The 15,718-nt window shown below is 40.3% G+C and overlaps 1 protein-coding gene across 9 annotated transcripts in view; it reads left to right on the top strand.

The window, feature by feature from the left end:
- The window catches only part of LOC149240789 (lysine-specific demethylase JMJ13-like), a 32,979-nt gene extending 17,877 nt beyond the window's left edge, over positions 1–15,102 (top strand). For 7 of the 9 annotated variants that reach the window (XM_089373825.1, XM_089373824.1, XM_089373822.1 and 4 more), the window contains one exon: positions 13,823–14,587. In XM_089373825.1, coding sequence (XP_089229951.1) covers positions 13,823–14,041 — 219 coding nt within the window. In that variant the 3' untranslated portion in view covers positions 14,042–14,587. Of the gene's footprint in view, positions 1–13,822; positions 14,752–14,920 lie in introns of those variants that run through there. The other 2 variants (XR_016246546.1, XM_089373828.1) reach the window with 2 other exon arrangements.
- Positions 15,103–15,718: the final 616 nt, after the last annotated feature.

Below are 15,718 nucleotides of genomic sequence, written 5' to 3'. Positions count from 1 at the left end.
TGTTTTTTGTTGTCTTGCAGTGACAGATCTGAGGAAGAAATCTGTGAAGAGTCCAGATCTAGGCCCTCGAGGGTAAGATCTGGATCTCTGAGGGTCATCAACATCATTTTGCAGGGATTTTATTCAAAAAGATTTTTGCAGTCCAAGGTTTTCAAAAGGTTTTAAAACTGGAAAATTTTATAAGGGTTTCAAATAAATCTGAAGCAAAAGAATTTGACATTTTAATCAAAATATCTGAGGTTTTCTGGCTATCATTTGTTCGATTTTTTTATTTTCTCCCTGGGCTTTTGGGTTTGTTACAAAATTCGATTTTTTTTTTAACCCTCTCACTGCCTATGCTTGTCTCCATTTTCTCTGTTTGGACTTGCATTTACCATCAAAACCCATTGCTATAGCTCCGCGTCCATCTGCAATCCGCTGCCTCAAATCTGATTCTCAAATGCTGTTGAACCCCCTGCGTCGTAACTTCAACCCTCCTCTCCGTCTTTCCCTTCTTCCGCATCAATTGGATCTTCTGTCCGTTGGCCTCTCCAAAGTTGTCAGTCCATCCCCTCGCAGTCCCATCCACCTCGACTTGCAATAAATCTCACTGTCCATTGACCACCTGCATCTCTGCTGCTCTTTGACTAGCATTCTCCTCGTTGTCTATCCGTCCCTCTTCGCTGCTCCATTCACCCCCGCGACTCCATCGCTGCCTCTAATCGGTCGTGCAAACCTCGCTCGCCCTCCTCTCTGTCTACCGTCGTCCAATTGCTCATTGTCGCTTACTTGCAGTCACACAAAACAATCAAATACGACTTTCCTTCGTTATATATATATATATATATTTTTTTTTTTTTTCATAGGTTTGTATATGCATTAGGTTTTTAGACTTGATTTCTTTTTATGTTTCATTAGAGTTTAGATTTTAACGCATTTGACGTTTTTTCATGTTTTATGTATACTTTAGATTAGGTATTATTTTTATTTAGTTTAGTTTAGGTTTTCTAACATTCGATATTTTATTTTGGGTTTCATTTATTTTCTTTTTAGTTTATTTTTATGTTTTTCGAAAACTTAAAAAAATAAATAATCTTTTGACATTTGATTTTTTCCTTTTTTATTTATTTTTGATCGAAAATTTAAAAATTAAAAAAAAAATATATATAAAATCTAAAAAATTAAAAAAATTAAAAATTCTAAAAAAAATTAAAAGAAAAAAAACTAAAAAGATTTAAATTTTTTTGTGACTTTGGGATTGGGAATAAAATAAATTAAAAAGGGATTTGCACTTTCACTTTTAACATTTAATATTTTAATGTGGCCAATGGCCCATTATTTTTTTTTTTTAATTTTTATCCCTTTGATTCCTTCACATTAAAAGATTTTGATTTCTTCATTCGACTAATTGCCTAAGGAATAATTAAAATTCTAATTTAAAGTTCCTTTGTGTTATTTGGTGATTAAATGCAATTTTCATGATTTTTCTATGGTCAAGGTGCGATAAATGTTTTAAATTATATTGGCTATAGGAGAAAATTAATTCTAGATCTGGGTCATTAATGAAAATTATTTTAAATCTAGAATCTCTTGCATATTGCAGTTTTGGGCGTTTACATTGATCATTCATGATTGTCACTATTCGTCACATATTGGAAAATTGTTCTGGATAACTTGTTTTTACTTAATCTACGGTTAATTGAACATAAAGGCACTGGTCTATAATCATTTCTATCTTGTGGTCGTGTCTTGGTTACATTAGCATTTAATCTATTCATCTGAGTTAATCAAGACTCATTTACATTCGTCAAGTTGTCCATTTTTAAGTCTCCTAGAGCCTGTGTTCCACAGGTTTTTCTCATTCATTCACCTTAGGGACTACCCCCCTTGACTTGTCTAGGAGAGAGTCTAAATGGAGTAAGGATTAGAGTGACAACCCTTACTCCGAGCGTTATCGCAGTGCCTAGATACTTTGTGCAACAACATAGTGATTGCAAGAATGGTTGGAGTACCTGTCGGGAGTGTTGAATTTCGTAGCTATGGTCGGTCTTCATAATTTATATTCTAGCCCTTAAAATATATAATGAAAATGTTAGACATGTTCTTCATGTCATTATTATTGATTAGCCCTTGAAAAGATTAATGTAAGACATGTTCTACATGTCGGTTTCAAAAGAGTAAAATTTTGAAATTTGAATTCTTGGCTCCAAACTTGTCAAGTCAACCCTCCTTCAAGTCAAGTCAATCCTCCTTCTAGTCAAGTCGGCCCCAGTGAAGAGACCCATTCGGATAGGCAGAACATTATATATTAGAGCATTCGACCTCCTCCACAAAGCACGATTTGACCTCTCACAAGACGAGATATTCTGGGCATCTTAGCGAAGAAGAAGAAGGACGATTTCATCTCTAGCATTTCTCTCTCTTTCCTTGATTTCACACGTGTGACTTTCTGGGCATATTTTGGGTAGCAGGTTGAACTTTTGGGCAACAGGGCCTATTACCACAAAATCTAGTAGGCCCTAGAGAGGGAAAGCCTATAAGACAAAGAGCTAGACTAGGTGTTAACAATGGGACAATGGCCCACTGTCACCACAGCCAAGGTCCCCTGCTCTTTATGGACTTTCACCGATGGGAGGAGTCTTGGTAGGAAGGAGATCACTTAGAATAGATATGCTAGGTATAGGGCACGAAGTGATCAAGCTAGAGCTCATTCAAAAGAGAGGCTCAATAAAGGTACAAGGCTTCAAAGAAGCAAATCACTCTCTAAGAAAAGCCCTAGAAAAGAAGGCACAAGACCTAGGGTTTTGAGGTTTTTCGATGGTAATAGGTATTCACAAGGTCAAGGCCTGAGAGAAAAGGCTTCTTGAGATATACTTCAACAAGTACTAAGCTCATACAACTTTCAAAGAAGTCCCCAAGTTGAGGGAGAAGAAACTAGAGTTTCCCTCTTGGAGCAACACCTAGGGCAAGAGGTTTTATGGATGAGGCAAGAGGTTTTATAGATGAAACTCGAGTGAGTGCCCACCAAACTTGGAGCATAGGTAGCTTAGAGCCTAAGCTTGATGTTTAGGCTCTCGAATTCCCAAAAAGCCTCCTCCCCTCTCAAATTCCCAAAAAGTCTCCTCCCTAAAATTTCGTTGCAAGCCCTAGATTTTCGTCCTAGCCTTAAAAGGACAAAATTATAAGAGGAAAAATTTGGATGAAAAGTAGAGATGACCACCAAGGACTTGGATTAGTGTCTTGTCCTTTGGGCATATGGAGTCTTAGGATGTTCAAGATGAGCTAAATCATCTCAAAGGAGGCTTAAAATTATGCCCTAGGTACCATGTTTAATCATTTACCCACTCCAAAGATAATGGAATTTCATGGAGAGTTCAAGAATTTCCTCCACTAGGAACATTCATTACATGCCATACATTGAATAACATATGCAAAACTCAACTAGAAACCTTACAAAATTATTTTTCAATAATTAGGGCACGATTAACACATCCTAGAAGCAACAATTCCATACATTAAACAAATTCAAGAGAAAAATTCCATCAACAATAAGCACTTACAAGATGACATGCAATATATCCATCCAAGGTCCAAGAAATAATTCCAAAGAAGAAATGCGAATTAGCTCCAAATGTCAAAATGCATTCCAAAAGATTCTCCAATAACCAAAGAAACAAGTGCGAGTTCTTCTCAAGAGATCCAATCCAAGTGTGATGATGATGAGAAACTCAAATGGGCTCTCATCTATTTATACATGATCTATCAAGTCTAATTTTAGCCTAGAAGCCCCTCTTAGTTGTCAAATGGAGGGCAAAGCTATTTGTGGTCACAAGCCAACCACAACCAATGAAAAATCATAAAGATAAACCCATAAGAGGGCCAAAATGCTAACATTATCACTGTATGGGCCTTCTTGAGGCATGTGTTGAGCTCTCCTTGTGCCAAAGTGACTCAAGAGGGCTCCATAAATGACCTACTAGGGGTTGGCCCCTAGACATTCATGCAAATCATCAAGTGGACTCCGATTTTGTGTTTGGGGAACAAAGTCTCATGGGTCTCCTGGTGGTAGAATATCCTGTATCTGCTCCGACATTGAGGGCTCGAAGGATGGTGCTAGCCCTCCCAAGTCTCAATAGTGAGACAAACTTCATCTTGGCCTTAGATCAACTGCCAAAACTCGTATATATTGCTAGCCAGTTGGGGGCATACTAGTCCAAGTGCATGATCTAGGTCCGGGTGTGACAAAGGACCCTTCCAAGACCTTTTACTTTCGTGACGTGTTAAATTGCATTTTTAAAAGAATGTAAGTGAATACATCTGCATGCGGTAAAGAAGAGGAACATGTCAATCATCAACACATGAAAACATAAGCCATTGATAATGGAGTTCGTCCAGGAGGGACAACGTCTTCGGGCCCCGGTGTCAAGATGGTGTAGGCCGCTGCATTAAGTGTTGTCAATAGTGATGATGTACATAAGAGGTGATGTCGCTATCATACAAGGAAAGTGCCCTCACGCAGGAGTGGCTCCAAGAGATGTTCTGCTACAGGAACTCTCAGTCAAAACTCCTATCAATATGACACAAAACTCATGCATGATGATCATCCCGCCAACGTGGCATAAAAGGGATCTCAATGCAAACATACATGGCGACAACATGAGTACCCATAAACATGACGACAAAGGGATCTCGAACAAAACATGACGAATCATGACAACAAGTACATCACGCAGATGATTCTGCATCACATCAAGCAGAAATCATGAAAACGAGTAAGAAATAAAATCCCACATCAAGCATCAAACAAGGATCTGTGCAGCACAATGCATAGCAAAGGAAGTACATGAACACATTGCATATACCTCACATCCAGGGGCCATCTGAAGAAGGATGTCAAGTTGCTGAAGTTGGTCGCACGTCGAATCTCATGGAAATGGCTGCTTGCACATGAATGCTGACACCTGCACTCCACTTAGAAAAGTGGCCGAAAAATAAAATGAGCAAATGGAAAATCTGAACACACCATCAGATTTGTGGTGTCGAATAGTGCAAAATCGACTGTCAAATTTCTGAATTTTGAGAAAGTGAAAATCTGGGGCTTAAGGAATCTTTTAGATTTCCCCTAGATTCCTCAAAGATTCCCTCCTCCGGGTCCTCTGCAAATCGGCTGCTCAGATCAGGGAACTAACCGCGCCATTGGGTTCGTGTCGCTGAGAGGTGTAAGATCCACATAAAGTTTGTCCAATTTGGACACTGCAAAAAATTTCACCCTCCTGGAAATCTTGCTCAGTCATGGTTCCACCTGCATAAAAATTAAAAATAAAAATGACTCTGCGTCGTTTTCCATGCGCGCTCCTGGTTCCTCATAAATTTCCCGGCGGAAATATCAACGTCGAGCTTTGTGGCCCAACGGTGACAGAGGAGACTAGGCAGGCGGAGTTTATGGTTTCAAAACCCCCTGCCTTGCAAAAATGGTCGTTAGTTTTTAAAATATAAAACATGCGTGGATTTTTTGTGCCAACAGTTACATGGTTTGTTATGCGTTGGGGGCGCGTTTAGGTGGCATACCGTGACTGTTATAGTGTTAATGTTTTTTGGGTTGGGCCATTAAATTTGGAGTGGCTTTGATTGTGGGGCCGCCGTGTGGGCGGGGCTGGTGGACTCGCCGGTTGTGGGTTCAATTCCCATCGGCCACGTCATTAATATATATGGCATAGTTTTTAAAGTTTGGGGGTGTGGGCCGGGTCCACCGGAGGTGGCCTGTGCACACCCCATTTAATATGGTGGTAAACATTAGAGAAGGGTGTGGCGGGGTCATGGCCGCCCACCCAACCTTTTAATAATTTGTTTTGTGTTGTGGTTAGGCCAGCAGGGGTCATGGCACGTCGGCCTTATAAATAATAAAATTTTGTTATGAAATATTTTTGGGGGTGGCGGGGGTGGTGGCCCGCCACCACAATATATATATGTTTTTGATTTTAATAAAAACAGGGAAGATTTTCCAACCTTTAGAAAATAAGGCAAATTAACGAGGCCACAATTTCGACCGATTTCAGGAGCTAGGTTTCATGCCTTGGGGTCGGTCAAATTGTAGGATACTTAAACCTGGCCCATAGCCCAACTTTGACGAAAACTTTGACTGGCTCGGTCTCCCTCATACGAGCTCGGATTGACGAACTGTTCGCACTGCCACAATCAGGACGACGAGATCTACGTTCTGGTCCTGGTTCGAAAACATTCTGATCACTTTGATTTTCGAGCTTTCATAAGCCCTCTTTGTCCTGTGTGTGTCTCTGGAGCCACTTGGATCAATCGTCCCCACTGAGGAGCTTTTGGTCTTCCAAAAGCATGAAAAACAACCTGCAACTTTTCTGTACCTTGTCTGCATCACAAGCGTCTTGAAAGGCCTCGCTTCCATCTTCGTCACCTTTGTTCTTTGGAGCCTTAAGCGATGAGCCGACACCTGCCACCTCTGCAACCTGTAGTACATTGTTTTGCAATTTACATGCTTGACTTGCATGACCAACTAATGACCTAAGCGTCCCACACTTGCCACGAGTTTATAAGACATACTCGGTGGTCAAGTTTACATCAAGATGGACACAATACTCCAACTACGACAACAAGGCCGAAATATCGTTGTTGCTTCAACAAGTGATGGAAAACACATCATCACTGCAACACATGATTTACAATCATAAGGCCAAACTCTACTGTCTTGACAAGTGATGGAAACATGACATCACTTTCACAGTTTATCATGCTACACAAAATAAGACCTCTGGGGCAACGTTTACAGGACCGATCCAGATGTGTGGCCAAGGGGAGGCGGTGTGCTAGTGCCTTGTGGACCCAATGGTCATGTGGAACCATAGAAGGGAAATGGTGAAATAGGGCTTGTAAGGTGTGGAGGGGAGTGAAAAAATGTGGAACAGGAAAACGAGATCGCGCTACCAAAATTGGGGTTTCCCAAGTAGTACCCTTCCTAAGGCCACAGGCTTAGGGGAGATCACATGGGACTAGGATTGAAGATTAACCCCCCATCTAAAGTGAGAGAACAAAACCATGGTCAAAGCCCTTCCTTCTTCCAAGTCACCCAATAATCCATGCCCAAAAATGCCCAAATGAAAAATAGGCATAAGCACCTAATTGCATGATGAAAAACATACCTTTTGGAGTGGATTGACCACCTTCTATCATATTCTCTCGACAAATGGGTGAGGAAACATGCAAATGATGCAGGGAGTAGAGATAAAACGACACATCACATCAGCTACGAGGTGGCTCTCAGGGGCCGCTGGCTGCCACTTGAAGAAGATGAATAGGAGCAAGGCTCTCCTAAGGGTGCCTACTTTTGGTGGGCAACAAGGACATTCATGAGTTCCTCTATTTTGATAGAGCATGAAATGCTGGGGAATTGAGTGATGGATAATGAGGGGGGTAGAGGTTGGCTTTTGCCCACTTGCTTGTTATGTCCCACCCATATATATTTTGCATTTTTCATTTTCTTTATTTGTGGTTTTATATGCTTTTTCTTTCTTTCAGTTGCATCAACCTCTTAGGGCAAATTTTCAGGTCCTGACTTTAGAGGTGAGGATATAGGGTGCCAATCCCAATGACCAACGACAATTAACCTAAATAATTGAGGTGGATAATAAGGGATACATGGAAGGTGGCAAGAATGGATTATCTTGCACATGCTATATCAACCAGTGCCTCCTATTAGTGCCCCTTCTGAAGGAACGACCTTAGGGGAGGTCACACTAGACTAGGGGGAAGGATAATTGTCAAGGTGAAGCATGGGAACAAGGGGACAATCAAGGGTGGTCAATCATCCAACTTGGTCTGTGATCTGTATTAATATACTCCAAAACTAGTGTAGCACGACTCTTATAAGACCCGCGAGTACCCGCGGGTCTTGACGGGTTTTATAGCGAGACGGATCACTCGCATAGAACCCACAGTTTCTACCCGTACTCGCCTAAACCCCACTTAAAACTTGGGTACCCGCATTGAACCTATGAAGAACCGCATATGACCCACATAAGACCTGTAGAGACCCTCAAAATTCAATTTTTTATTTTTTATTTTTTTTGGAGATCATGTGGAGGGAAAGGGAAAATGGAGGCCGAGTCTTATACGGGTCATTCTTGAGTCTTAAATGGGTTGTTGAGTCAATAGCCAGACGAGTCCTATATGAGTATGAGTCGTGCAACATTGCCCAAAATAATAAATGAAAGCACATTTTTACAGAAATGTTTAGTGTACCTTCTGATAGATGACCCATCTTCTTTTGAGAAGCATGCCAGATGGGAGAGAGTACTGACCGGAGCATAGGTGGAGAGCTTGATGTAAAGCTATCTGTAGATCATCATAGGGCTGCTGGCTGGCTTGTTGACCAATGGGAAGAAATTTTTTCTCCAATGGGTTACCCACTTTTGCTGGGGAGCAATCCCGTTATATTTGCAGACCGGTTTGCGATGCAGCTGATTTTGGAATTCATAGGAGTCATGGCTCATTGATTTTAAAATGAATTTGGAAGGCACACCAGGTAGTTTTAGAAGTCATTCTTGGAATGAGCATGGCCTCTGATGCATTTGCTGTGTATAAGTGGATTAGTCCTGAAGCAGATGTAAGAAAACTGAATACGAGGTGGAATGATAGTGACCCAGAAACAAAATGTCTTACAGAATCTAGTAAATTGGCAATTGGCATTAGAATGATGTTTTTATTCTTTCCTTAAGCCTGTTAATTGGCATCTCTTGAAACAGCTACGCATGAAATGTGGGATTAGAGGTCCCGTTACATTTGTAGACTGGTTTGCAATGCAGCAGATTTTGAAATTTGTAGGTGTCATGGCTCATTGGTTTTACAATGTGAATTTGGAAGGCATGGCAGGTAGTTTTAGAAATCTCTCATGGAATGATTATGGCTTGTGGAGAGGTTGCGACTTAGGGAGTAAATTGACCCAGAAACTTGTTGTCTTCACAGAATTTAGTAAATTGGCAATTGGCAAATAGAATAATGTTTATATTCTTTTCTTAAGCCTATTGGTAGTTGGCATCTCTTGAAGCAGCTATGCACAGAAAGTGGGATTAGGTGTCCTGTTACATCTGCAGACTGGTTTGCAATGCAGCTGATTTTGGAATTCACAAGTGTCATGGCTTAATTGTTTATCATTTTGTATGATACATTTGCTGTGTGTAAGTGGATAAGATCTGAAGCTGATGTGGTGGAAAAGCTGAATATAAGGTGGAAAGTTAGTGACCCAGAAACTAGATGTCTTCACAGAATCCAGTAAATTTGGAATAGCCTGTGTCCTTTCAAACTCAAGGTATGCTTGATTTTCTGTCAAGTACTGGCCTTCAAACATAATTTCACTAGATAAAATAGGACATCCTAACATCTCTGAGGGTGGAAGTTTGCAGTATACTTGTGGAACAAGATTCAATAAATATAACCTGATATGTTTTTTAGATATGTTCATTGGGGAGGAGCCCTTTTTGATGACCTGTGGTTATGTAAAAAGGTGGCTCAGAGTTTTGATTTGTTCTCTGTTGTAGATAGATACTTTTCCTATTGTCGGTGAGTTGTAGGGAAGCCTTTTGTGTTTTTTAAGTAAGATTTTTATAATATAGATGTTATTCATTTTGTGGATCACTGATGACTTCGACAGTAGTATAGTGTTAAGCTCCATCTTCTTGGAAAACATTTCGCATTAGCTTATATAGAGGCTTAGATAGAGAATCTTGCCCTCCTTGCCTAGGTGGGGAAGCCCTAAATCATGAGTTTCAGTGTTCAGAAGTTCAAAAAGGTCATATACCAACCCATAAGATGTCTCTCAAAATGATAAAAGATAAGAAAATTGCCCCTTTTCACTCAATGCATGTGGGAATAAGGCTCTCCAACATGACGTCATCCTCACAAAGTGAGTGTCTCTGTCAAGCAAGGTGCTAACAATGGTCCAAGAGTGCCCCTCACTCCAAGTCATCTCATCACACCATGAAAAGGTGCATCATCAAGCCACAACTCCTGAAGCCGCATGTCGCCACATGTCGCCGCATGTCATCATTAAGAGTGTACATGTCATCACTCTAGGGTTTGCAAAGGTGACATTGCAAACCTAGGGCATTGACATCACCAAGAAGGGGTGTACCAGCTCTCCCAAAGCATCTCAAGTCATCATCATCATCCTCATTTGAGCTTAGGAACAAGGCAACACCCATCAAGAAGGTGCAAGGCCAACCTGGGGGTGTCATGGGTCCTTTGTGGCACATAAACAATCCTGGCAATGTCTCAGCCTCTGTACTCGGCGTTTCAGCATTTGGAGGTGTAGAAGATGTCATACATCCATGTGAGGGCTCCTCAAAGGCCAATGCTCATCTCTGTTGGGGTGGGGAGGGGGGCCAATGTTGTGGTTGCAAGGTAATAAGTGCTCTCATGACTGGGTTAGATGTCATTTCCAATGCGCTGTAGAAATGTCAGACATCCCTCAAGGGATATCCAATGGATCTGGGAGAAACTGCTTGAGACATACCCTCAAGATCAAGTGAGATCAACATCGTTAGGTAAAGAAACCATCATCATCATCATCCTCATTTGAGCTTAGGAACAAGGCAACACCTATCAAGAAGGTGCAAGGCCAACCTGGGGGTGTCATGGGTCCTTTGTGGCACATAAACAATCCTGGCAATGTCTCAGCCTCTGTACTCGGCGTTTCAGCATTTGGAGGTGTAGAAGATGTCATACATCCATGTGAGGGCTCCTCAAAGGCCAATGCTCATCTCTGTTGGGGTGGGGAGGGGGGCCAATGTTGTGGTTGCAAGGTAATAAGTGCTCTCATGACTGGGTTAGATGTCATTTCCAATGCGCTGTAGAAATGTCAGACATCCCTCAAGGGATATCCAATGGATCTGGGAGAAACTGCTTGAGACATACCCTCAAGATCAAGTGAGATCAACATCATTAGGTAAAGAAACCATAAAAGTATCATAGTGGACCATATTTAATGCTAGGGGCATCAAAATACTTCACACAAGCCTTGCCTTCAAATGTCTTTCTAGCTGATGATTTGTAAGCAAGTTACCACACCTATTTTTGGGATGGCTATTCAATAGCCCTATTAGGTGCTTCCAACCCCAAGGGGAAGGACAGTTCCTAGGAAGACACATCAATCCATAGGTGCATGTGATAAAGGTGGACATGGAATGGGGAAGATGCCATTGCCTTGGTACTAATTGTTTGAGGTCCAACATCTTGAGTGTAATGATATGAAGATGTAGCAATCATGGGGGCTTGAGTTACCCTTTTCCTCTGCTTATTTTTGCCACCCCTCTGGTGTGCCTTTTATTCAGTGATTTTCTTATTTTTCTGGCATAGCTTGGGTAACCAGCTTGCCCGATACTCTCCAATCCCCCTTAAAGATGTAGTGGTTTATTGTTCATTCATAAGTTACTTTTATTCTGATAGAGCATGACATGATAGGAACTGGGTGATGGCTAATGGTGTTGGGGGGGGGGGGGGGAGGGGGGTGGTAGAGCTCACGCTAGGCTTTTGTCCATGCACTTTAATTGTCTCAACCATCTTTTGCATTTTATCTTTTATTTTATTTTTGGCTATAAATGTTTTAATCTTTCTTTCAGCTGCTTCAACTTTTTGAGGACAAAGTTTCTGGGCCCCCTACTCAAAGATGAGGATAAAGGGTGCAGGTTTTGGTGATAAATGATCATAAACTGAAAGAACGGAGGTGGATACAAGGGACTGATGGAAAGTGACAAGTCTGGATTACATTGGGCACGCTATATCAATAAGCGCCTCCTATTTGTGCCCCTCCTGCCAAGTGGAAAGGCCTCATGGAATGTCATACTGGACTAGGGGCAAGGGGTAACCTCCTAGCTGAAGCATGGGAACAATACAATCAAGAGTGGTCAATCATCCAGCTCAACCTATGATTCAGTTTAGAATGCTATTAACATTAAATGAAAGCACATGATTAGAAAAATGGTTAGTCTACCTTATAATAGATGACCCAGCTTCCTTTGAGAAGTATGTTAGATGGATGAATAGCACTGACTGAGACAATATGTGGAGAGCTTTGAGGCATAGCTATATATGAATCATCCATAGGGCTGCTGGCTGGAAGTCTGATCAAATAGGATATATTTTTTCTCCTAGGGGTTAACCACTTGGGTGGGTAACAAGATTCATTTTTCATAATAAGAAGATTGGACCCCTTGAAATATTATCACTTTATTCGAGGAACTCTCCCTGTTTGAGTGGCTGCTAACACTTTATTGCAAAACTTTTCTTCCAACGGTCAATATTATTGTCTTGGTCTTGCAGTTTGGCAGAAGAATCCCTTGAGCTCTCTTGGTTCTTCACTATTTACTGAATTCTTTGTGACATATGAGCTACTAAGTCCCTGGTGGGGAGGGGAAGCACATTTCTGCTAGTCTCTTATTCTGCACTTCATTGTTCGTGTATAGTAAATGACTCAATTTTCATTAACAAAAAATTGTGTCTCTTGACATAGCACCACATTCATGGACTTTGGGCTCCCTCCTTAGACTGACACTAAGACTTCATTGCATTTCCTTCCTCAACCTGCTGATATCATCCCCCTGGTCTTACAATTTAGCAGAAATGTCCCTTGAGCTTAGAGATGCTTGCCCTGTTTGCCTAGGTGGGGAGGGCTGGCAAATTTTTGCCATTCACCTAATTTTGTATATTATTGGTTTTATATGAAGTAGGCATAATTTTCTTAATAAAAAATTGGATCCTTTAAATACCACTACGTTATTATGATCTCTTTCTCCCTCCTTGAGTTGCCACTAGCACTTTATTGTTGAATTTCCTTCCTCTCAAACCAGTCAACATCATCTCTTGGTGTTGTAGTTTGGCAGAAACGTCCCTTGAGGTTCTATCATACTTCAACATTTACTGGAATGTTTGACATGAGTTACCAATGGCCTGGTTGGGGAGGTGAAGCAAATTTCTGCCACTCAATTCTGCACGTTATTGGTTTTCTATAATGTACGACTCCTTTTTCACAAACAAAAAGGAAATTCATCTTTTCAGATATCACCACCATAATCATGAACATGCGTGTCCTTTGTCTGACCCTAACACCTTATTGTGGAGTTTCTTCCTTCCTGGTCTTACAGTCTAGCAGAAATGTCCCTTGAGCTAATATGGTACTTGACAATTTACCAGAATTTTTTTTGATATACGAAGTTACTAGTTGGCCCTCTGCATAGCCCGAGTTGGCATTCTTCGAGAGCCTCTGCTACAGAACACTGCCTAGGGTTATGATTTGGATAGGGTATTATGAAAATTATCGCTGTGAGGGTAGATGATAGGCTGTGGCCCTAGAATCAATCATACAGCAAAACCTCATCCATGCGCTCAGATTGTTTTTAACAGAACATGATCTGACTGAGCTTTAGTGTTTTCTTAGTTATATCTTTTTGTACATGGAATTCAATGTTCAAATTTTTGTGTCATTTAAGGACCCGCTATGTTATTATCAACCAGACCACATACATACGGTTTGTGTGATGTAATTTTATAACTTTGCTGTTGGATTGCCACTGATATCCATTTTGATTTAGACATAAATTTGAGATGCCTTTTTCTTTTACTGTATACAGGTATTAGGAGCATCCTCAAACTACCTTGCATCTTACTTCAACTATTATTTTTCTGCATTGCCTTAATGATTGTGCACGTGTATACAATTCAATTACACAGACATGCCACGTGTCTCTATGTACAACACATGCTTATTTTTTGGGTATTAACATGCCTGTTAGACTAGACCAATTAATAAGAACTGTTTTTGCAGGGTTACAGAGATTCAAACAGAACGTTACCAGAAACTGAATGCCACAAGCTAGAAAATTCAATGGAGAGCACATTTGGGAGCACTCCCAGGGGCAGCAGTAACATAGGCCAAAATGCTGTGAGTAAAGTTACAGATGTGCAGAGTAATCAAAGAAAAGAAGGTTCTCTAAAAGTTAGACTGAAAATCAAAGGTCCATCTCTTCCTGTTGAGTCGACATAATGTGGAGGTGACATTTTGGAGGCAACTGTATCATAGCATGACAATTGTTATTGATGTAAAGCTGACAGTAAAATGAAATATTCAGGGTAGCTAACAAAAAAAAGGTTAGGACATTTTTTATGCCATGGATCAACCCCTGCATCTGATACAAGGATTTGATGAACCATAGCTGCTATTCTGTCCCAAATCTCCCGGCAGACATTCAGCTTGTTATCTGCATACGCTGTATACAGCATGTTCAATATACTACTGCTACTAAGGAGTCTTCTACAGAGGATCCCTCAGTAGGGTCAAGAATTTTAGTGCTCCAGTCTCAAGTAGAATGCAGAGACAAAAAGATAAATTCACAAAAGAAGGGGGTTGCCATATATTTGATTTCCCGTGATAGCTCGTTTATTTTAAGATAGAGTTGTTGTGGGGAAGAGCATAACAGCTGACACAACAGGGCCCACTGTAGAATAGTGTTAATTTGTTCTTTATTTGTTTTCCCTAAAGCCTGAAGAGGGGGCATTCCCCTGTCATTTTTTCCATTGTTAATTTTCACAATCGATAGGCTACAGGAATTCTTTATTCATGTAGTGCTCCAGCAGTCGGAATAAATAAATCAGAATTCGATGTAAACCAGTGGCATACTGCCAATTGTCCATTTATGTCAGTAGTGAAGGGAAATGAAATGAAGTGAATATTTCCCGCTGATTCAGTCCTATCTGGTAATTCCACCTAATTCTGGAATAGAGGTTTTTACATTTATGTGGAGTTTTGAATACTCGTACTTTTTATATCAAATCTTTTGACTATATTTTGATGCACAGGAGAAACGGTTGTATATGCGGTTACTCTTTACGATATGAAATGTTTTAACTATGTTTTGATGCACAGGAGAAAGGCTTGTATATGCGGTTACTCTTTACGATACGGCTCAGCAACATTATCCGAATTTCAGTCCTATACGGCGAGATTAGTTAGTTGGAGGCTATGATTGGAAGTTGTCGGTGTCATTAAATCCAATATGAATACACTGGTCAACTATCTTTTGAATTCCCTGAGTAAAAAAGATTTTTGGTTGAAAATTAGATGGGTGCATCTGCAATCAAGGATGAAATATCTCAGTTAGAGATAGAATTTCGTTTGTTCAGAGTCTTTATATAGCCCAGTATGGGGTGTGTAACATAATGAGTGTTGACATCAACATACATTGCCCAAATATAATAGTTATAAAAAAATGAGATTATCTGCCTGATTCAAATAATAAAGAAGCCTATGCCCATTTAAACTCCACATTTATCAATTAAAAAGGAATTTAATCCTGCGAGGTGCATATTTTTTTAGAGTACAAAAATTTGAGTAAACATTTGCATTTCAAGTTATTCAGTCTCTCTTGGCATTTGTTAAGTCCATGATTCAAATAATAAAGAAGCCTATGCCCATTTAAACTCCACATTTATCAATTAAAAAGGAATTAAATCCGAAGGTGCATTAAATCCTGCGAGGTGCATAATTTTTTAGAATACAAAAATTTGAGTAAACATTTGCATTTCAAGTTATTCAGTCTCTCTTGGCATTTGTTAAGTCCATGTTAAGGATGGATCTAGGCTGGTGCATTCTGTAGCACAATGTTTAACTCTCAACCTTCTTTAACAGTAGAAAGAAAATTCAATTACCATTACAATAAGTTTC

Source organism: Pinus tabuliformis, chromosome 8, assembly GCF_031772625.1.
Source record: "Pinus tabuliformis cultivar Carrire ecotype Pingquan chromosome 8, CPIR1, whole genome shotgun sequence".
Classification (NCBI taxonomy): domain Eukaryota; kingdom Viridiplantae; phylum Streptophyta; class Pinopsida; order Pinales; family Pinaceae; genus Pinus; species Pinus tabuliformis.
This window is presented reverse-complemented; position numbering and strand designations above follow the sequence as displayed.